Source organism: Notolabrus celidotus, chromosome 17 (genome assembly GCF_009762535.1).
Source record: "Notolabrus celidotus isolate fNotCel1 chromosome 17, fNotCel1.pri, whole genome shotgun sequence".
In the NCBI taxonomy this organism is placed as follows: domain Eukaryota; kingdom Metazoa; phylum Chordata; class Actinopteri; order Labriformes; family Labridae; genus Notolabrus; species Notolabrus celidotus.
Window position 1 is genome coordinate 13,230,440 of NC_048288.1, and position 23,862 is coordinate 13,254,301.

Genomic DNA, 23,862 nt, shown 5'->3' on the forward strand with positions numbered 1-23,862 from the left:
CGGCACTTTTCGCTCATTTCCGCCATTGCATCGTCTTGCATCTTCACATTGCCTCCATTTTGCTCTCATGTGTATAGGTGCGTGCGCAGTGTCAGTGTAAACTGGAAGAGACAACAGGACTGAAAGCGGAGAGACACTGAGAAATCCTTCAGAAATGGACGGGTAAATCTCTCTCTACGATGCTTTTACATTATATTCATCGTTTGTTATTTTAGGCACAGCAGAGCACAGGGTCCGTGAATGCGTCTTGTGTTGTATGGTGTTGTCTGGTTCTGTTCACGGGTTTCCATAGCCACGCGCTCCCTTTCATCAAGGAAGTGTTAGCATGTTAGCATAACTTAGCAGCCGACTGATGTTTATTTCAGTGTCTGCATTGAAGCTGAGCGTTCAGGAAACAACACGCTTACTGTACGCGATGTTTTCCCGAAGAGGCATGTTGTATAATGTCCCATAATGCACTCTTCTTCTCCCCGAGAGTATTCTGCAACAGGAGCTAATGCAGGCTAGTGAAGTTTAGCACACCGTTATGCTAACAAGTGATACAGTAAGGTGGATCCTTTGTGTTGATGTGGAAGAGAACCGGACTCAACTGACCAGACGGGTCACCTACAGGGTCTTAGGATAAGACTTCCCCTCGTTTCAGTAATTGCTCGAACAAAACACTTTGCCCATTCTGAAAGGCTCTGCTGTGATGAATGGCGTCTCGTGTTCCCATTCATAGACGGTGTAAAGTTTAGACTGTGTGCTCGTGTCATCAAAGACTGGCAGGTTGGGTTGACATTGATGAGAAGTAACATGACCTCAACGCTTCCTTGTAGATGTAATGAATCATAAACGAGCCCTTTATGTAGTACACTGTTGGAACAATGTAACAGCACATTATATTCGTGTTGCTCAGTATTGCAAGGAAGGTAACAGACATTAACACATAATGATGTGTTCAACATATTATTAAAATCACAATATACACATTTCAGAATATGTTATTATGATAAAAGTCAAGTGTTGCAGTATAATAAAGCCCTGTAGTGCTTTACACCAGTGGTTCTCAAAGGGGGGTACGTGTACCCCTAGGGGTACGTGACAAATGTAAAAAATAAGTTGCATCACAACAGATTAAAAAATCTGATTTAAAAACTTCATCAACAGCATTTAATTTTTATTTCAATGCAACTTTAAATAGGGCACTATTTCCAAATTGAGCATATTCATTCATAAAATATGTTATTTGCAAAACCGCTTGGACCAGACTGCCTCCACCTTTTGACATCAATTGTTCAGCGAGCGATCACGTACATTTGCATGCTAGTAGAAATTAGGCATGCACCAATCCGATCCTGGTATCAGATATCGGCCAGATCGGACTCGAAAAGCTACATCGGATATCAGGGACAAGTGGCCGATATATAGTGCCGATCCATATGGCAGATCTATTCATCTAAGTTCTATACTTTTATGTGTTTACAACAGCCATGTGCGTCTCCTAGGTCATCAGCGCCGGCCGGTCTGTGCATTTTTGCCTAGTTGAATTGTAATTGTGATATCTGTTGGTTGTGAAGATTAACTCACCAAACTTCTGGTACACATTTATAATCTCTTGAATAATGATACTGTCAGTTTAAAAATGTTTATTTTATTTTGGTTTACAAAGTCAGAAAAGCCTAAAATTGCCAAAACATGATTCTATCCTCACATTAAGGAAAAGAGATTATTAAATCAATACCGAGATCGGATCGGCTAGTATTGGTATCAGCAGATTCCAAAGCCCAGGTATCAGTATCGGTATCGGCACCTAAAAAGTAGGATCGGTGCATCCCTAGTAGAAATGCGGCCAGGAGGATAACAATGGACAGGTGGTTAAAATGCTTCTTGTTACACAGAAATACATCAGTGTGCTCCTTGGGCCATCAGAGGTACTAGCTGCCTCACTCTTGAAAAATATTGAGTAGAGTGGACTAAAAAAGTATTGAACTTGTGTCATCTTTCATTTCAATGTTATTATGACACTGTAAAGCCACATGCATACATTTATTCATATTATTTTCCCATATCCTGAAATTTTTTCTTACCCATACAAGGGGGTAGGCTACTTGGCTGAAATTGTTTTTGAAAGGGGGGTACACAAGCCAAACAAGTTTGAGAACCCCTGCTTTAGACTGTACGATCCAAAATGTATATAATGTATCCATTATGTGGAGTAGTGTTTAATGCCATTGACTTTTCAGTGTCTGCCTTTAGTTTCTACAAATTCTGTGTGTTGTTAAACATGTGATGCATCAGAACACACTAAAAGAGGAGTGTACATGTCAGACAAGGAATGTAACAATACACTCAGCTAAGTACTATTCACAATGATGAGGTTGTAACAGGATTTGTTCACAATTCTGTTCCGATTTTCTCACAGGGATGATTTTGAAGTCATAATGTTTGCCAGGAAAACTGCATATATATTTTTTGACATATGTTATCCTTATTCAATCAATGTAGTATACACTTCCTATTTTGACGTTGTGCACTTACTATGAAAAAACAACATTATGAAGCAAGAAATATCACAAAGCACCCTTCTTTGATGTAATTAAAACAAAAAAGTATGTTTTTCAAGACATAAAATATAATAAAAATGTGTAGTATTTATAAAGAAAATATAAGAATTAACAAATTAGCAGCCTTACATTTTAACCCCCCCCCCCCAGACTGATCTGTAACTATGTCTCTTCTTAAGCATTATCTGTAATCGATCTTTGGAAATGCTAATGGTCAATAAATCAATAAAAAAACATTGTTATTCTAATGTAAAAAAAATGCCAAATACGTTGTTTTTCCCCTAGATTATATTTTCCACAGAAATGAAATGCATATTAGTGACAGTATTGAATTTGGGTATATGTTAATGCGCTGATTATCAACGATCAGGCTCAGAAAAATATTCTGCGTGGACATAGCCTCACAAAGTGAAGACTCATACCGCTAACAGAAAAGTACTTCAGACTCAGTGTGTCCAGTATTCTGTCTACTCGTTCTTATTTAGAAAAAATTGCATGTGTATTCGATCAGGTGTAAGCCGGGAGCGCAACCAGGTCATAATCAATCCAGCAGTAGAAAAGCTCAGACGGCTCTGATGTTGCTGGTCTTCAAACACAGTGTACTAACAATGCCCACCAATCTGTTGGCTTTGTATCCAAAGGTGGGGAAATGTCCTGTTTAAAGCTGTCAACCTTTGTGTCTGTGTGGTTGTTGGCAATAGTAGCATATTGATCCTCTTTAAAAAAGAGCTGGAGACCACCTTTAACAGCCGATTCACATCGAAACATGCTTTAAACCTAAAACACCTCCCTGATACCTGAGTGTAATATGAGACCACGTGATGTTTGTAACACGTGAGGTACAGAAAATGAAAACAAAAATGTACCTACCTTGGACAAAAGAAACACATGGGAGATAGTAGGGGTGGGCAATGAGTTTCGAATATTCTAATATTCGTTCACTTGGTAAAAAACGAAGAGTCGCTGCAAACATTTTCTCATTTTAAAAGTACAATTTTTCAGCGTTTTCACTGGTGCCTGGTTGTAATACAGTATTCCCGCCAGACGTTGGTTATAGAGTGTCTTCAAGCTGTTTGCTAACTACATTGAGCATAAAATGTAAATTGAAAAATACGCGCCACACCGCAGAGTCACAGAAACACCGACAGAAAGATCGAGACAAACGCTGTCACTGCCCTCTACTAGCAGCACCTCGTCCTGCTGCTGGTTAACGCGACTGCCACTCAAACAGGCCATTAACGGGAAAGGCGTGTGTGTGTGTGTGTGTGTGTGTGTGTGTGTCATGATTTGTTTTTTATCTTACAGATTGAACTTGCTTAATACTATAGCAGTTTTGCAACATCCATATGTCTGCTTCTTGTGTATTGGACAGCCTAAATGTAAAGTTATTAAATCTTCCTATTTGAAGCCTTTATATTGACCAAATCAAAATGCTTTGTCTTTCAGCATCAGTGATGTTGCAGTTGGCGTGAAGGTGAGTTTACTGCCTGGATTTTCACTATCTTCTCTGCAGATATGCAAAAGCTTACCCAATATTGGGGTTTTTTGTAGCATGATTTAATTTAAAAAATATTTTTCATGTACACTTATTTAATGGTCAAACTTGGTATTAGAGGCCAGACAGATAAAATATCTTACTTGGTCCTTGAACGCAGCATTCAAAGAATCAAGGACATTACTTTTGAGATTCCATTGTGAAAATAATTTGACATGTTCAGGGTTGTGCTCTCTCAGCTGATCACCAAACAAACCTGTTTCCTTGTGTAAGCACATTGTTGTTCCTGCTACCTAACCGGGTTTGCTTAGTGCCAGCTGCATTCCCATCCGCACATAACAAAGTTAAAGTCCTCTTTCAAAGGGAAACAAAACAGTCATAAAATACTGTTTTTTTTATACGGCGGGTCATTCCACTCTTGTTTATTTCATCAATATTTCAGTGTCATCGACAAAACAGAGAGGGCTGCCAGCTGTTGGAAGAAAAAAAAAAAACTTTGTGAATTTCTTCAGCTTGTGCTCACATTTTGGCCTCACTCAGACAACTTTATTACCCGTTGAATTTATCTGTGTCATGTCGCTGTAGCAGCGTCTGCAGCACCTAGTTTATAGTTACCATAAAGAATGTTAGTGACAAAAGAACAATTGATTCGAAATTCACTTGGTCAGATTCAAAAAAACATGTGTATGAAGCTATTACAAAGTTGTGTGTGTAATGGGTCCCCAGCCAGGTTCCTCTTCATCCCATCAGTCAGGTTTAAGAGCTCAGGGCGCCCGTCAGCTCCAGCATGCCCCACTGGGACCTCGTACAGCTCAGGAGAAAATGACACATCTTGACATCTTAAATTCAGTGAGATTAAGCCACACCAAAAAGAGGAGGAGTCAGACCTTTCCTCTGCGGTTTTATGTCCCCATGCAACCACTCTTCTATCTTCCTTTCCTCCCTTTAAACACTCCACTGAGACCTTTTGTTTTATTGTCGTCTTCGAGGACCTGTCTGGAAAATCGTCACAGCTGTGCCCTTCTGTCTCACTCATGTGTCTCTCTTTTCACTCCACAGAGAGGATCAGACGAGCTGAGTATGTACAACAGTCCCAACTCTGGCATGAGCAGTATCAGTGGTGAGTTCGTTCCGACCACCCCGGAAGAGGGAGGGGGCTTGGCAGAATATGCATGACGCCGTTTCATAGGTCAAGAGATGTATATGTTTAAAAAATTTGAACAGGCCAGTGTGAGTTGAAAACGTTCCCTCATGGGAGCTGTTAAGTATCTGAATAACATCACGCTCCTCAGTAGGTGGGCACCCACACACAGCAGCATGTGACTGGAACAGACGTAGTGGGTACCGCTGCATTTTAATGCCTCCTCACAGGCAGAGTGAAATCAGACATCTCAAAGACCTGCTGCTGCAAAAACACGACAAAGTTAAACATTAGAAAAATATAACACTGTAAAGCCTACAGTCAATAATTATTTCACAACACCCCCATCTAAGCCAGCGTCACTAAGGGGACTTGTCTTATAGAGTTAAAGTGAAGAATCTCAGACTCTGTCTTATGTTAGGTTCACATTATCAACCATTGGTGATCTTAAACCACCAGCTCTGCAGACATAGAAGGTTCTTTTGTAGCGCTTTTACCCGTACTGCATCACAGAGACTATTTACCTACGCTCATTATTTCTGTCCATAAGCAAGCCAGAGGTGTATACCACTAGGTATGAGTCACGATTTTTCGAATATTCTTTAATTTATTATAAATCAGAGTTAATCTGAATACTATCTCATCTTAAAAATTACTATTTTACATCATTTTTAGGTTGTAATGTGGTACTCCCTCCAAGACCGCAACTGTAACATGTCTGAAAGCTGTTTGCTAACCGCATTAAGTAACAGAAGAAGAAGAATGCTAAATGCATTAAACAGCAAAAACTCGCCCCTCTTTATAGTCTCGACATCGTCCTAAACTTCTAGATTTTACTCCATCAGCATAAGAAGTCTTTATTATCTAAACTTTGTCAAATAATTCATAGCTAGTATTTATTTATTTTGAAGTCAGGGTGCCTTCTGGACCAGTTTGATTTACCATTTTCACCGTGACAATATGCAAGTTCATGTTAGTCCATATAAGACTAATGTGTATCAAATACCCTGTTGAAATCTTGTGCCTGCTTTAAAGCAAAAGAAGAAGAAAAGATTAGGAAAATACGCATGTAGTAAGAAAAAAGAGAACATTGCAGAGACTACTAATGCCACTCAAACAGACTGTTAACAGGATTTGTGTTTACTTTAATGTCCACAGCAGTGCTGTGTGAGTCGCTGTTGTCTCTATTTTTGCTATCAAACCCGCGGTCAGAGAGCTGGATCTGATAAAGACAGACTCAAGATAAAAGCACACTGCATTAAACCCCTGGTCTGTAGTTCTGTATTTATTTATATATACAATAGTTGAATATATTAACCAACATAATTGCAAAACCAGTTTTATATAATATTGTTGTCTGCTTGAGTAAGCTTGCTTCAGGCCCTGTGTACGCTCACGTGAAAGTGCAGGTTATTTGACGCGATCACCGTCTGTCTGCTTTAGTCAGACTGATGATATGAGAAAAGATGATGACTGTATGAAAGTTAAAGCAGTAAAAAGAAAGAACGGCACTTCTTCTGCAAGTAAGGAAAGAGAGGAATCCTGCAGAACATATCGGGTTATTTGTAAGTAAATATAGCAACCTGATCTGAGTGCCACTCTTTATTTCTAATGTTAGGACTACTCACAGTACAACTCTAAACTTAAACAATGTTACAAAAGATTTCAGCCATACATGCGAAACTGCATTTTGAAATTGTGGGCGCTCCACCTGCTTTTTAATTTGACGTGTGGAAGCGTTTTGTTTAGTCAAGAAGTGAGAAAGGAGAGTACGTTAAGGACAAACAAAGACAAAGACAAACCATCATTGATCTGATCAGCACTTCACACGATTCATTCATGATTTTGTCAATGTTTCAGATGGCACCTCTAACGGTAGCGACAGCAAAAAGCTTCGGGTGGAGGAGGCCCCGCCGTCCCGCGTGCTCCACATCAGGAAACTGCCGAACGAGGCCTCAGAGACCGAAGTCATCGCCCTCGGTTTACCTTTCGGCAAAGTCACGAATATCCTCACGCTGAAGGGGAAGAACCAGGTGAGCAAGAACCTAAAATCCCAGCGTTAGGTTTCAGTTTCAGTCATCTGAAACCTACAGCTCACCACGGAGGCTTTCATCCATCAGCTGAGGAGACTCTTTGGATGTGCCAGGCAGTGCTCTCTTAGATTACTGTCAAGTACAGCTGGTTTGTTCTCTTCGAGTACCAGTGTCAGTGTGTCAGCCGGTCACAATCGATTGGAAGCTGACTCATTTCACCACTGAGACTTTATCTGTGTTGCCTTCACAGATCGGAACTACTTTGTAATTCACTCTAATGATCGTCAGAGTAAAAGTTTAGTGCAGTGAGGCTTGTTTATGTGCTCAGTGACAATCATAGGATACTCATTTCGAACTCACTTCCTGTCTTCCAGGCATTCTTGGAGATGGGCACAGAAGAGGCGGCCATCACAATGGTCAACTACTACACCACCGTAACCCCTCATGTGCGCAATGTTCCTGTCTTTATTCAGTACTCCAATCACAAGGAGCTGAAAACTGATGCTGGCAACCAGGTGAGTAGATTTAAGGACAACTGGTGTAAAGGAAACTCCGCCAATCATTCAAGTTTTAATTAAAGTACTCTTGTCATGAAATAGCACTTACTGTTTCAGAAAAGCTTCTTATGCAAAAGTACTAATTCCTGTGCCTTGTTGGTTTTGGGTTGAGAGCTTGAGTTGTTGGTTTGGCCGTGTAAATACTTTTAGATTTTGATAAAACCTTTGAAATATAAATTTCCAGAATGACTTCACAAGTTTGTGCCATGCCATAGTTACGATCAGCCAATCAATCAATCAATCAATCAATCAATCAATCAATCAATCAATCTTTATTTATATAGCACCAAATCACAACAAACGTTCTCTCAAACCAAGCAGGTCTAGACCGTACCCTATGTTAAATTATTTACAAAGACCCAACATCAAGACAGGATACGATCCAGACTCATCTTAATCCACCATGAGCAGAGCACTTTGCAGCTTTTAGCAAGTTGTAATGGCAAGGTCAAACTTCCTTTAACAGGCAGAAACTTTGAGCAGAACCAGAATCATATTAGACATACATCTGCCTCGACTGAATCAGGGTTTGAAAGAGGGAAAGAGGAGATGAAAAGAGAGTGACTCAGGAACCTACGAGACGAGGGAGCTCAAGGACTCAGGTCTATGGTTAGTAACTGTAATGGGACAGGGAGTGTTAAAGTAAGTGATAGGCAGAGAGGGGGGATCCCAGTGTGTCAGTTCCTCCAGCAGTCTAAGCCTATATCAGCATAACTAAGATCTGGTCCAAGCCAGAACCAGCTCTATAAGCTTTATCAAAAAAGGAAAGTGTTCAGCCTTCCCTTAAAAGCAGCGAGGGTGTCTGCCTCCAGGACTCTGACTTGTAGATGAATCCAAAGGAGAGGGGCCTGATAACTGACAACTTGACCCCCCCATACTTTTTTTAGTACGAGGAGCAGAGCTCAACGGACAAGATGTTGACCCGTTTTTTTTTTAAATTATTTATTTTTTCTTTCTTTCTTTCTTTTTTTTCTTTTTTTTCTCTCTTGTCTGCATATATATTTCTGGTTTCTGGACCCGTTTTGTGAAGATTGTGACAAGTCTTGCAACCTGTGTTTGTTCATAGCGGACCCAGGCAGTCCTCCAGGCAGTGTCGGCGGTCCAATCCGGCGGGTCACCAAGCTCAGACGTTCAGGAGGCTCTTGCCGCAGCCTCAAGTCCTGTCTTGAGGATCATCATCGACAACATGTTCTACCCTGTAACGCTGGATGTACTGCAACAGGTAGGCGCGAACTGTGTGATTTTACACAGCAGAATATCTGTAGTGCTTTTTTTACTCATGTTTGTGTCTTTGGGGTTTTTTTTGGCAGATTTTCTCGAAGTTCGGCACAGTCATGAAGATAATCACATTCACAAAGAACAATCAGTTCCAGGCGCTTCTGCAGTTCAGTGATCCTGTGAACGCACAGCAGGCCAAACTGGTAAGAAGTAGTCCTCTACTTACCTTCTTTCTTTGAACTGCCACTGCTCTGAACATCAAGTGTGATGATATATTTGTTTTCCCTCGCCAGGCACTGGATGGCCAGAACATCTACAATTCATGTTGCACACTGCGTATTGACTTCTCTAAGCTGGTCAACCTAAATGTCAAGTACAACAATGATAAGAGCCGTGACTACACGCGACCTGAGCTGCCTGCTGGTGACGGCCAGCCGAGCATTGACCCTACGGTGGCCGCTGCTTTCAGCAAAGACTCCAACTCCCTCCTCGGTAAGATTCCAGGTAGATCACATTTTTCCTTTACTTTCATACATCCATACATGTTATTTGTACACACTGGATAAATGCTGTAAACATGTAGTCTTAATGTAAATTGCAATACTCCATAAGTGTGATGGTTGTTAGAGTTGGGACAGCCCATCAGTCATCGTAGCCGCTTGTATCCCCGCTCGGTCTTGTAATGCTGTTCCCTCAAAGTGCTGCTCTCCATGCCATGATTGTATTGTCCTCTCCCTGCCAGGAGCCCTGAACCCCCTGAGTGCGGCAGCTGCAGCAGCAGCTGCAGCAGGAAGGGTGGCCCTAGCTGGACAGGCGGGGTCCAGCGGGGTTCTGCTGGTCAGCAACCTCAACGAGGAGGTCAGTAACACAACAAGGCACACACACCCCCGTCAGGTGGACTATCTAAGGCTTTAAACCCTCTACTCCTACCAACCACCTTCATCCTTCTGTGTTTTCTCCCTTTTTTTATTTTCAGTTTTTTTTCATCTGGTTGTGACCAGTTGTCCTCTTGTGCTACTGTTTCCATTGTCATTGTCTTGAAAGTGTACTCAAGGAGTCTTTGATCATATATGACGTGAGAACTGAACTGTTTTGATTGGCTTACTGACCTTACAACACTTTTGTGTTCTTGGACACTAGCGTCAGTGTGTTTTAAAGCTTTAAAGAAGATTCTGTTATGCTTAAGAGGGACATTTTTGGGCACCCACAATTAAAATTTGTGGTGCATCAGAGCTAGAATACTTAAAGAAAAAAACTCCTGTATCGCTCTTCTGACACACTAGCAGAGTATTTGTAACCTCAGGGAAGTTATCTCTTACAGTCACTCATCAGCTATACCAAAGAATACTTGAAACAGCACCTTAGGAACCCAAACTTTCCTCTCAGTGACGGACCACACCTCTCGTTATTCCAATCAGTCTGGATTTGGGGACAGAACATTTTGTCTAACCTTTTTCTTTGCTGTATCTTCTAGTGTCCTTTTCATTGCCCAGGGCCTTTCTGTTTTTTTCCCCTCCTTTTGGTCAAGAGTCATTCTGCCCCCCCCCCTGCTGCCCCTAAACGAGAGGGGGTGGCTTTGCTGTGTCTGTCACTGCACCAGAACCCACCACCCCCACCCTGTTTTCCTCCTGCAATGTTCTGCCCTTCCCTTCTCTTGTCAAACTGTATCTAATTCAGCTAACTGTCTCTCTTCTGTTTTTCTTTCTAAGCTCTCCTCACCTATCTTCAGCTCATATGAAAGCTCATATGAAATCATTCTGTGGTCCTCCTAACCTGTTTCTCAGTCCTGGGAGCAAACACCTTTGCCTCTCTGAAACACTTGCTAGCTGTCTTTTCTCCCTCTTTTTCTCTCTCTCGTTTTTATTTCCATTTATATTTATCATCATGTTTTTTTAACTGCGACTTACAAGCAACTTATTTGTTTGAGCTATGGTTCTGCCACTTTCCTCATCCTCTCTCTGGCTATAATGAATGTGTCATAGCGGAGCCTCTGACAGTATCTGAACCCCCTGATGTTAAGATACTGTGCTTCAGCTTTTAGCCTCTTGGACTTGTGTGAATGCCATTTTTTTGTTCTACCAAAGTGGTGTCCACAACAACTCCAGCATGCTTACTGTCACTGCTAACCCAACCTTTTTTAACTGCATGCTCTTTTAACTAATTTTCCCCCTCTCAGCTCACATTTATAGAACCATCCTCCCCCCGCTGAAAGATTGTAGATCTTCCGGTGTTCAACCTGCTGCATGTTGTTTTGAGCCCATGGTTATGACTTTATATTGCTGGTTTTATTATGATTTTGACATGAATGTACCTTTTACCCCATGCTTGTCCAGGGTGAAAGACATTTTGGCGCAAGTTATTTGCTGTATTTTGACTAAAGAAAACATTGATCCAAGCCATTATCTCTGACCAAACTACCTGCATTATTCCAGTGTACTGACCTATATTTTATTTTTTGTCCCTCCCCCCTCCTCACTTTTTATTTTTAATCTTTCCCCAATTTGCATTTGCCTCCCTGTTCACCCCCCCCCCCCATTCCCCCCCCCCCCCCCCCCCCCCCCCCCCTCTCTCTCTCTCTCTCTCTCTCTCTCTCTCTCTCTCTCTCTCTCTCTCTCACTCTCTCTTTCTCTATCTCCTCCCCTCCCTGCCTTCCCCCTCCACTCAATGTACTGGTGGGGGACTTTTTAACCCCTCAAATCATCCCCTTCACCTCCTTCCCTCATATTAACCACCCACAACCCTCCTCCCAAAAAATCCCCTCCATGACTCCTCCTCCTCCTCCTCCTCCTCCTCCTCCTCCTCCTCCTCCTCCGCCGCCTGCTCCCTTCCTCCATGACCCACCACCTCCATCACTCTCCGGGGGGAAAACAAAAACCACCATTCCTCCTACCTACCTCCGCTCTGGATCGATCTGTCCATCTCTACCTCCGCTCCGCTCCGACTCTTCTACCTCTCTACCTGTCTCACGCTGCTTGTTGCTCTTCTCTCCCTCTAAAGATGGTTACGCCCCAAAGTCTGTTTACCCTCTTCGGTATGTTATCGTTAGCTCTCTCTCTCTCTCTCTCTCTCTCTCTCTCTCTCTCTCTCTATCTCTATCTCTATCTCTCTTTCTCTCTCTCTCTCTCTCCTCATTCTCTCTCACTCTCTCTAAATCTCTCTAAATCTCTTATACCTTCTCCTTCTGGTAAACCGTATTCCGCATCACTTTTATTATTTATATTATCATTATTATTTCATTTATTATTGTAATTATTGTTACTATTTTTATTACTGCCATTATTTATATTATGACTGATATTATTTATATTATTTTTTTATTTATTATTATAATTATAATAATTATTACTACTCTTATTATTTATATTATTACTAATTATTTTATTTATTATTATAATAATTATTACTACTATTATTATTTATATTATTATTCTATTTATTATTATAATAATATAAATACTACTATTATTATTTATATCGTTACTGTTATTTATTTTATTATTATTATTGTTATTATTATTATGTTAAAACCCTTATGTGTGTATTGGTTTGCACAGACTAGGTTGTTTGATCATTTCTAGCACACTCCCCTCATGTTGATTGGTTTGGGTTAATGTTAATTCAAGTATTCTAAACCTACATAGTAATCTGTGAATGCTGGATTAGCTCATTTAGTTAAGCATGCTGTATTTATTTAATTTTTTATAGAGCCATCTGACAGCTTGATAACTCCTCTGTTTGGAGGGTGTCTCTCCTCTTCTCTTCTTTCCTCTCCTCTCCTCTCTCTTCTTTCTTCTACACACCTCTCTCACTCTATAATTCCACTGTAAATTTCTTGTGTGTAGTCTGCTTTTTTTTCTCTCTCTTCTTTGTTTCTTGTTCTTATATATCCTTGTTTCCGATGCTAACTTTGTGTTTTCCTAACTGTCTGCTTTTTCTCCACCTCACCTCTTCTTCTCCTGCCTGCCTGTGGCTCTAATGCAGGAGTGTACGGCGATGTCCAGAGGGTGAAAATCTTGTACAATAAGAAAGACAGCGCTCTCATTCAGATGTCGGACGCCAACCAGGCCCAGCTAGGTAAAGGGGAGGCCATTAGTACCATGCTCTAATTGTCCCCCAATTCTAGTGGCAGTGATTTTCCTGACAAGATCTTCTGCAGCCTTTTCAAATTAAGAGGTTTTTTTTATTATAAACCCAACAAGTGAATGTGCCAGTTAAGTCAGAGAGGACTGCTATTACGTAGCTATATAGTATTACTATCAGAAATACAATCTCTTATTCATGGAGCACGGTCAAGTACTCTTATTTCGTATGTCATCATTGTTACTATTATTGGCCAATGATTTCATCACCCCAGATGTCCTCATCTTCACCCTCTACCCTCCTTCCTCTCCAAAGCAATGAGCCACTTGAATGGCCAAAAGATGTACGGGAAGATCATCCGGGTGACACTGTCCAAGCACCAGACGGTGGCGCTGCCTCGTGACGGCCTAGACGATCAGGGCCTGACCAAGGACTATGCAAACTCCCCGCTCCATCGCTTTAAGAAACCGGGCTCTAAGAACTTTCAGAACATATTCCCGCCTTCTGCCACCCTCCACCTCTCCAACATCCCGTAAGTACCAGGGCTGTTAGTCCAGGATTAGTCACTTTTAGAGCCCGTATTCCATTTTTTTCCATTTTCAAACTCTGTGTTTTATGATGCAACCACATGCAACCTGAAGCCTGTCTAACCATGTGATGGATGATTAAAATGTTAACAATTAGTGATATTTATAAGTTTTGAGAACAATTCCCTCTAAATGTGTTTCAAAAGTATTATCCAACATTAGTGCTGTGAATTGTTTCCAACTGGACTCCCTCACCAATCATGATGTTCCAGACGCCACAGTCTCTTGTGTCAGTTTGTTTTGTCCACAACTACTGACATTTTTTCCCACGCGTCCCACACAGGATAGCCTCTATATGCAGCTTGAACACTCTGGGTTAAGTGGGTCTGATGGAGGCTGCTCTCATGCCTTAGCAAAGCTCCCCTTTGTTTACAATGCTTCTCTAGAAACAGATGAAGCCCTTTTCATTTTTTCCCAGTGTCTGATTCTGATTCTGCTTCTACAGCCACAGAGTCGTCAAAGAAATTACATTTACGTTTGCATGAAGGGCGAGTTTGCTGAAGTGATGAGCTCTTGGTAGCAACCTGCCTTTTTTTTAATACGAATTTTTGAATGTAGTTGGTCATTCGACTTTGAGTATCAAGAAAAGCGCTATATAAATCCTATGAATCATTATTATTATTCATTTGTGGAATCTTTTTATACAAACTATCAGGGGTCACACATTTCTTAAATGATCACCCAGTTTTAAGGAATCAATGTCACGTAGAATAGGCTGATTTTTAGTATGTTTTCGGTGCATCTTCTTGCTATGACATGCTAAAATATTGGCTGTAAACTAAGAAATGGAATCAGCTGCTTTGTTTAGTTTTATAGTTATTACATTGATTAGTGGTCTTTTTTTTTTTTAGCATATGGTACTTCTCATTTTCTCTGCTGCACTTGATTTACATTTCAAAAAATGTTTACCCCTCAGTTGACAATGAGGGGTGAGTATGAGCATAATGTCCAGCAGGAGATACTACACAGCTACAGTTGTAGCAGACAGGGATCGAGCGATATCAATTTTTCTTTTTTTTATGACTTAAGTTTAAAGTCATGGATTTAAAATTTTCAACAGCATATATCCACAACATACAGGACCAAATAGTGCCAGGCCGAAGAGTGAAAATAAATAAAAATAACGATAAAATGTATGAGTTTGACCGGCATGAAAAATAATAAAAAACAAACAGACAAATAGACAAAACAACAAACAGAGAAGAAAAATAATGTATCAGACAATGAAAAAAATAAAATAAAATAATGCACAAATAATGAAAATAACATAATACCAGTATTAACAAGACATTGTGGGCGAGTTAACAAGATGTCCATCGTACCACTGTCAGATGCCCTCTATCCATACTTCACATATAGATATTTAATCAATGTCCATCCAACAGTGTCCACAATGCTTGCTTTCACCATGCAATCGCCACACCTCCTGCATTCAGTTCAGAGTCCCAACAACCACACCACAAAGAAAATGTCTCTGTGTTAACAAATGCAAACAACTTGTTGAACAATGTATACATTATATAGTCTGGCATTCAACAAAAACAGTCAACTGGTGCCAGTAAGGTTAGATATCAGTTTTTCAATGGCTGATGCCGATAAATATTGACGATATATGACACCAATATCACATTGTTGCATTTGATAAAAAACATAATTTTAATAATTATAAAATCTATTATTCCATGTATATTAATATGTACATACATCATTATCTTAGTCGGTAATATGTTTTAGATGTGATTTCATACAGCAAATGAATGGGTCTATTCTATTCTTTTCTAACTATCCTGGCAATGCAGCAACAATCAAGTGCTAAGTTCAATGCAAGTAGGCAATGTTATGCGAGTATGAAAAAAAGACTCTAGACAGCTGAGTTTCATTTCATTTATTCGGATCTCATTTAGCTGTGGCCAAAGCAACAGCTGTTCTTCCTCAAGTCCGCCCAAGTAACAAAACTTAAAGGTGACATATCATGCAAAATCGATTTATGTGTCCCTGGCATGTCTACAAACCCCCCGAAAATGAAAAAAATGGATTTTGCCCCTGTTTTGATTTCTCCACCTTTCTGTAAATGTGTGCTGAAACGAGCCATTTCAGTTTTCAGTGTTTTTCATACGTCACATCCGGTCTGTAACGCAAGTCAGAGCTCGGAGTTTGTTCAGCCCATAGACTGTATAAAATACAACTCAACCCCTCCTCCGTTTTTCATAACTTGCACAAATGTGTGCTAACAAGGAGTTTAGGAGGGAGGCATGCTAGTTGTAGGTCGGTTTTACTCCACACGTCTGCAGATTTGAAGATCTAGTGGATGATTTTTATTTATCATGGATAAGTGCTAGCGCTAGTTAGCATAGCCACATAGCTACATGTTAGTAGCTGTGTTCCAAGACACATATCAACATACTGACAAATAAAACAACAAGAAACACTAAATCTGTGACCGATCGTTCAGAAAGGTCCTGCTGCAGGCGCCTCTACGTCAGGATCAGATTCTGGATCAAATTCAGAGGGTTGAAGTGACGCGGGTCTGTGAGCAGCCGTGTATATTCAGCCAACATGTAAACATTAGATCAACGTGCTGGACAGCCGAGGGCACATCCACATCCTGAGGGGGCGTGGTCAGAGAGCTCATTCTCATTTAAAGGCACAGACACAGAAAACAACCTGTTCTGAGCAGGGCTGAAAAAGAGGGGTTTACAGGCATGCCAAAATCTGATTTCAAAGTGTTTTTTTGAGCAATAAACTTCAAAGACATGTTTTCGGGACCTCTTAGACCAATATATTTTGATGAAAAAGAGCGTAATATGTCACCTTTAATACTCAGACACATAACTCCCAAAACAGGACCTGGTTCAGATAATACTATTCACAAAACATAGAGGTCAATATGAGCGTCTGATGGTCAGATCAGAGCCTGTCGCATTAAGTCAGAATGTCATACCTGACTCTAACCTCTGAACTCTCTTTCTCCAATAGACAAGATGTGTCAGAAGAAGACCTGCGGCTGCTCTTCTCCAACACTGGAGGCACTGTGAAAGCATTCAAGTTTTTCCAGTACGTAGATCTAATCTTTTGTAATAATTGACATGAACCCAACAAACAGGACCTGACAACACTTTGTCAGCGTTGTAAATATTGACCCAGTTCAGTATTTGCGTTTCTTTGTGTTTCCTTTGGCTCTAACCAATGTTTGAATCTTCCAGGGATCGTAAAATGGCTCTCATCCAGATGTCGACAGTGGAGGAAGCCACCCAGGGTTTAATCGAACTTCACAACTACAACATGGGAGGCAGCCAGCACCTGAGAGTCTCCTTCTCCAAGTCCACCATCTAAGAAACCTGATCCACAAACTCCTGACAGTACCAGGGTTCACCACCTCTACGCTGGCTGTCGGCTACCTTTCAGACTCTGTCTGGACACTGTGGGGCACATTGATTGAATTAGTTTTGTTGTTGGGGTTTTCGTTGATCCTGTCATTCCTTGAGACTGAAACCTTTGACTTGCATCATTTTTTAAAGAGAACAATTGAGTACATTGCAGATACTGGATCCTCCGGGATATTCTTTACTGTACCTCTGTATTTTTATGTCTAGCAAAAGATTGAAGATGTTCCCCCTACGATAGTTTGATGTTGATCAGTGTTTTTATTCTTGATTTAGTTGAACAGATACAGTAATGTGCCTTACTTGACAGTATCAACAGTTTCTACAGCTGGTCATGTTTATTAACTACCCTATGCTTTTGAGGCACATTGGTGTTCACTATTTCCGAAGGTTAGCGAGACTGCAAGCTGTTTTATCATCCTCTGGACTTCATCTTTTTTTTGAAAGCTCTGCCACAAACCAGGCGTAGCTTTTTGGTTTTGTTCCAGAGTTGTAGATGCACAACCCTTTCCTTCTCAGTTTAGCATTCGGTGAGGATAGTCCTGGGGCAACTTGTTTGAGTTTTTACTCCAGCCTGTTTCAGGCAGTTGAACTTGAATTCCATTATTTCTTTTTATTACTTTCAGTTCAAGATTGTTCTCCACTTTTGAAGTGACATGGCGTCACATATCATAACGTGGCTCATGGCGAAGTATTTCTTTGTGTTTTTCAAGCCTTCAATGCTTCTTTTTCCCTAGCAGTGAGGTGTAATCGTCAGTGACAATGGTTTTCTAAGCATGTATAGTCATGATAGGATCTTACATCAGAAAGTGTTGCATGCTGTGAAAACAGTTAGAAGATGAATCCACTGTGAATTCATTGTCATGTGACAGTTTACTCGAGAGGGCTACTCAGTTGGACCAAAGTTTCTGTGCCTTTAGAGTTCCTTTAATTCATTTTAACAAAAAAGAAGAAAGCATTTGAAAACACTGAAATTTTGCATTTCAGGGAAGAAATGCGACAACATTTAGCGGTGACCTTTTCCCCACTTTTTTTTTTAATACCCAACAGGACCTCTTGACTGAAGGTGTTTGCTCAGAAATAATACTTATGTATATTTTTTCTTCCAAGTCCAATTTTATACAGTTCAAAATGTAAGGATTTGGTATAGTTTTAAAGAGGCACAATTAAAGGATGAATTATTTTCTAACAAGGAGAGGTGCGCCTTGGTTTCCTGCTTTTTGAGTTTTCCCTCTCATGGTCTCTCGTGTATTCTGCATTACGTCTGTAGCATGCCTAATAAAACTATTCTGTAGCTCTGCATTCACCTCCTCTGTCTCTCTTCTCTGCTCTGTCTGCTCCGCTCACTTCTGAAACCATCTTCAGTCCCAGGGTGGGAAGGAAGCCCAAATTCATTTTGGAGCCACTTGAAAACAAGCGCTAATAAGCCAGATTGAGCCCTCTGATGGTACTAATTCACAAGACAAGTAGTACATTTTGTTGATGCGTTTCCCACCCTGCCAACTGACATAATCTATATCTTTGATGTCTTGCTTTCCTCTCCTCTGGTAGTTGCCTATTTTCTAATCAGTCTCTCAGGGCCTCTGCTATCTGCTAACAATCTATCTGATCTATCTACTTGTTCTCACACCTTTATCAATTACTGAATGGCCTCAGTTGTAATATTTCCAAGCTTTGCTGCCAGCTTTGGAGCCTGTGTGAGTGAAATTACATCAGGCACAAGCATGGATAATGAGATGTGCTGAGCTAATTGAAGTCACATTATAAAGGTGCAGATTCCTGGGATAAGATAATGTACAGGATTGTGTTTGGTCGACATTTCTTACCGCAAAGAATTTAGAACTACTCTACAAAAAAGACCTTTCCACTGCACTGGGGAAGAAGAAAAACCTATTACAACAACTAAAGTATATCCTCACTTCTGCTAATACCATTATATCTGAAAATAACTGGGCCTTTTAACTTCGTCACCACAGCTAGGAGCTTATTTTGTGTTGAAGCTGAGATTTAAAAGAACTCTGTACTAATGACCCACCATTGCTTTTCTGAAAAATCCATTTAAAGAAAGGTCACAGTGACAAAACGTTTTTGGTTTTTTTTTTGGTAATGTTTTCCCCACCCTTGCTCTTGTGTAACACTGAGGACACTGAGTTCATGTCCTTCGTAATGTCTTGGGGATCAGAGAAGTGTGTGCAGGAGTTTCAATCTTTAAGTATATATGTTTTTGTCCCTCAACTCCAGAGCATTTCAGTCTCAGCATTTTTTTTCTTTTATAGTCTACAGCCTACTACACTGTAACTGTCCTGATGCTGTAAATTCTCTCCACCTGGTTTTCAGCTGCAAGTAGCAGTAAATAAAAAAGGTAGATACATACAATGAAAGAATAGCCGGACAATATTAAGTTATGAGATGGTGGAGAACAAACCAGAGTTCACAAAAAGTAAAACATTTATTTAAATTCATTGAATGCATCAAATATCGACATCCAGTGAATGCAGGACATTATGGTACAGCTTTGGAATACACGGTATCTTCACACAGGACACAAACAGCTGTTTCTAGGGTGAAAGAACAAGAATGGCTTGTTCCAGAGGAAATCTAGAGTTGTCATCTGGTAATCTAGGTGATGTAGTTAACCAGGTTTGCATACAAAAATGTGTTGAACCTACTTTTTTGTTATAACAACAGTAGTGCAATGGTTGTTAGTTCTATGTTATGGTTGATCTTCCTCCCTGGGTTCCTTTCCTAGTGATTTAATTCTTATTTAAGTCTGGATTTGATAATCGGTAAGTAAGAAATATATGACACGGAACACAACATTTATAACAAAAGCGCTTCTATACATTTGGTGACTGGTCAAAACTCTTCCTGGGAACCTCAGAAGTAGCTTTACAAAAGTAGCACAGGTTTACAACTAGATTTTGGACTGTCACATAAATTATTCTGTGCCCATTCTACTTTTTAGAATGTATTTTGCCATCCACAATGTATTTCAAGCTTTGCAAGTGTGGTATGTGGCAAAAAACAACTACCGCCTCGATTCCAGAGAAGTTGAGATGCTGTGTAAAATGTTAATACAAACACAATTTAATGGCTTGCTAATTAGTTACACCTTAGATTTAATTTAAAAATGTGCAATAACAACATATATGTTGAAAGTGTTTTTTTTTTTTACTATTGAAATAATACACAATAACATCTGGAGGAACATGTTCCAAGTAATTAGGGTAATTTGCAACAGGTTGGTAACATGACGTGGTATTAAAAGGGTATTCCCAAGAGACTGAGTCTCTTAGAAGTAAAGATGGGAAGAGGTTTAGAAAAAATGTTCCTTAGTGTAAAATAGCACAGAATTTGGGGATTTCATCATCTTACAGTTCATAATATCAAAAGATAAAGATAATCTGCTCAAAATCCTACAAAAGAGACCAGGCTGAAAACCAACACTGGATTGCTGTGACTTCAGACATTCAGGCAGCACCATTAAAAACAGACGTGGCTCTGCAGTAGAACTCACTGCATGGACTCGAAATCCCTTCCAAAAAAACATAGTCTTTGATCACAGTTTATCGCTAAGCCCACAAATGCAGGTTAGAAATTGAACGATGTAAAGAGGAAACCATAGTATAAACATGATCCAGAAGCACAGTGGACTGAAGGACAGTGGATTACTGTCCTGGGGTCTGACAAAATCAGAATGTGACATTTTCATGAAAGCCACGTCCTCCGCTGTAAGAGGAGAGGGTCCACTTGGCTTATTATCATTGCACTGTTCAAAAGGAAGATCTTGCATACTACAGAAAGAGATGGCCACACCCCATTCTGCATGTTTTACAACAGTATGGCTCTGTAGTAGAAGAGTTCCAGCCGATGCTACCTGATGTAAAATAATGAGTAAGTATTCCTTTTAAATGTCTTTAATTTTGACCGCATCATTCAGGAAGAAAGTAGATACACTATTAGTTGCCGCAAATAGCAGTGGAGTTACAGTTACCAGTCCCTTAGTTATGCGTTACTGTATCCACTACACAGGTCATAAATAGATATTCAGCATCTGGTAGATGGAAGTTGTACTGTAATAAAATCTCCCTGTATATCTGAGTCCCTGCTGACTACAGTCAACCACTGAGGTCAATTTGAGTCCAGATCTAAATGACCCAACATGATAAAGTTGCTGCCGATGTGTTGATGTAAGCAGGTGTGTTGCTCCATCAGATACCAGGCCCATCGGCATGACTTTGTGATGATGGACGTCCTGTCAGGCGCTGTCTGATGAAGATGACGCTCCACAGTCAGGCCCTGGGACCAAGCAGATGACCTGATCCATCATCACGCAGACACACCACTGCTTACGACCAATGGAGAGGGCTTTTATTTTGCAAGCTTTCAGTGGAAGTGCTTGCGTCCTGGATCCCACTCTCTAAACACAGATGACATGATGTATCAAGGCAGAAGGGCAGAGCCAATCAATAGCAAGTCTGGCCAATGCATCACCGGGGCAGGACACTGTGATCCTACTCTCCATCACTCTGCTCATAAACGACCGCTTCTCCCTCATGTTTAACTCCCTCATGGCTTTGAACCAGCTCCCTCTCTATTAAAACATTTCACTGACGCTGGCTTTTTGAGTGACTGATGGCTTCTGTTTGCATTTGGACGTAAATAGTGCATCAAGAGACAGGAAACACTCCCAATTCCTCCACAAGTATCGTGTTAATTTCCTGTGTGACAATTCAAGCAAATTATCTGATTATATTCAATCAGTCTCAAGCATTTCCAAGCAATCTGGCCACATGATGTCCTGACGAAGGCCTCTGCAACATTTAATAGAGCTGTGAGTCATCATTGTGGATTGTTCCGTCCTCTCCTGACCCATTTGTCTGATCAGTGGTGAGACACACCGTCTAGCTTTGTACCAGTGTTACCGGCATCCACAGGCAGAAAGAAACAACTACTCTGCTTTAGTGATTCAGTACAGCTTTAGATTGCTGATTATTTATTTGTATATTCAATGGTATACTGCATTAGTAGTTCAGTTATATTATAGAGGAAAACACTGTACAGACATAGGTAAAAAATCAACCAGTGGTATGCAACCTCTCTGGCTTGTGGTTTGATGATTTAGCACCTCCAATTTAAGAATCATACTCCTCTAAGCATCTCTCATGTTTACATTTTAATGAATTTGAGGCCTAAGTAGGTAAAGTAAATCAAAATTTGATGGAAAACCAAATTAGAGAGAGATGGGTAGATTTTAGAGCTTTAAGTGCCTTTTTTTTCTTCTCCCAATACTCAATTTATGATCCCTCAGATTTATCTGGTTACTCATATGAGGCGTACAACTCCTAGAATGAAAATTACTGGACTTAACTATCCACCTGTATAAAAAGTAGATCATTTTTATCAGATGTGGGTACACTCAATCCATAATTTAACTCTGTTAAAGCTAGGGTTGGTAGACACTGAAAACTAGCATGAATTTGAATGTGGTATTTCCTCAGGACTCAGAGCTCCTCCAAAACGACTCCGCTCACCTGCCTGAGCACAGCTGATTCGCGACCATATGATTGTGACTGATTCAAAACCAGTCCTTCGGTCCCAGCACATCGTTTGTGTTTTGCACTACGTCAACTCATGTCCCACTCAGCAGTAAGAAAACACCAAAACATTATCAAAGTGAAAGTTAAAAACACAACCAGCAGGCGGGCAGAGCGGCAGGACAGGATTTGATTGGTTTCACAATTTTGCTCCTGATGACAGGGATTGGTTGTTGTTTTCCCAGGTTTACTCCGGCTGTAGATAGCAGCTTTTTTTTCGCTCTTTTTAAAGAACACATTATGTATTGATTGCCATCAGGACATAAAGATCATTTTAACCAGTATAACAAAAGTGTTTCTAAATCTGACTACCAACCCCAGCTTTAACCGCTAATATGCTAACCAAGACTTTAACTCTGATAACAGTTAATCTGTTAATTCTGTTTAAAATAAAGGAAGTTAATGTTGAATTTGAGGGTAAAACATTGTGAAAGTATGACAGTCTTCCCGCCTCTTGCTGCAATAGAGAGGGTTGCCATGTTCCAAGTCCAGGATAAGATTTAAAGGCCCTGTGAGGAGTTTTGAACTGGCTGAGAAACAGACTGAAAATGATACTGATGCCTCTTTATGACCTTCAATAGCAAACAAGGCCATCAGCAGCAATACTGACACCTTTTCTGTTGTCATTTTTAATGCCTGAAACCGCCCTGAGGGGGTAGGTGTCAGACCAGATGATGGACATCTCGCTTCAGAAACAGCCTTTATTTGACTGTTTTCATGGAAAATAATCACATTGCCTGATAAAATTAACTGTTGAAGACAACAGGATGAGGCTTTTGTTGAAAACACTACTTTTGCATGTGTAGGACAAGAGATAAGAAGTATCGCTTTGTCCACAAGGGGTGCCAGAATTGATACAAAACAAAAGTTCCTCACAGCAGCTTTAAAGCAAACACATTATATCCATAAAGATTACACATTTCTTAAAATCTACAAAGGCTGTATGCTCTTCCTCAAGTTGTTTAAAGTCCATGTAAGAGCAGGGTTCGGATCCTCCTTCTTTCTTAGGTAAACAGACTCAACATATAGACCTATGCCCCTCTTGCCTTCCTATCTTAGCTTATTTTAACTCACTTTAAATGCAAATCTTAATTTTATTTTTAACATATTTCTAATTTTCCTTTTCTTTTCTGTTTTATTATATTTGTCATTTTAATTGTGCTCTTTTATGCTTTTCTGAATGTTTCCAATGCTTTTAATGTTTTAATGTAAAGCCCATTGAGTT

General features: G+C 40.3%; 1 protein-coding gene across 3 annotated transcripts; it reads left to right on the plus strand.

The window, feature by feature from the left end:
- The first annotated feature begins 14 nt into the window (after positions 1–14).
- LOC117828898 (polypyrimidine tract-binding protein 2-like) lies at positions 15–18,837 on the plus strand. 3 transcript variants are annotated; one of them, XM_034706294.1, is made up of 14 exons: positions 15–162; positions 3,993–4,020; positions 5,101–5,119; positions 7,043–7,215; positions 7,590–7,730; positions 8,839–8,994; positions 9,083–9,193; positions 9,284–9,494; positions 9,733–9,848; positions 11,988–12,021; positions 12,972–13,064; positions 13,386–13,602; positions 16,634–16,711; positions 16,861–18,837. In XM_034706294.1, exons 1-14 carry the CDS (start codon positions 155–157, stop codon positions 16,988–16,990), a joined length of 1,515 nt encoding a protein of 504 aa, XP_034562185.1. In that variant the 5' UTR covers positions 15–154; the 3' UTR covers positions 16,991–18,837. The 3 variants fall into 3 exon arrangements, with proteins under 3 accessions (XP_034562185.1, XP_034562183.1, XP_034562184.1); XM_034706292.1 differs by having other exon boundaries at positions 16–162; positions 5,101–5,161; XM_034706293.1 differs by having other exon boundaries at positions 16–162; positions 5,101–5,161; positions 9,284–9,482.
- The last annotated feature ends 5,025 nt before the right edge of the window (positions 18,838–23,862 follow it).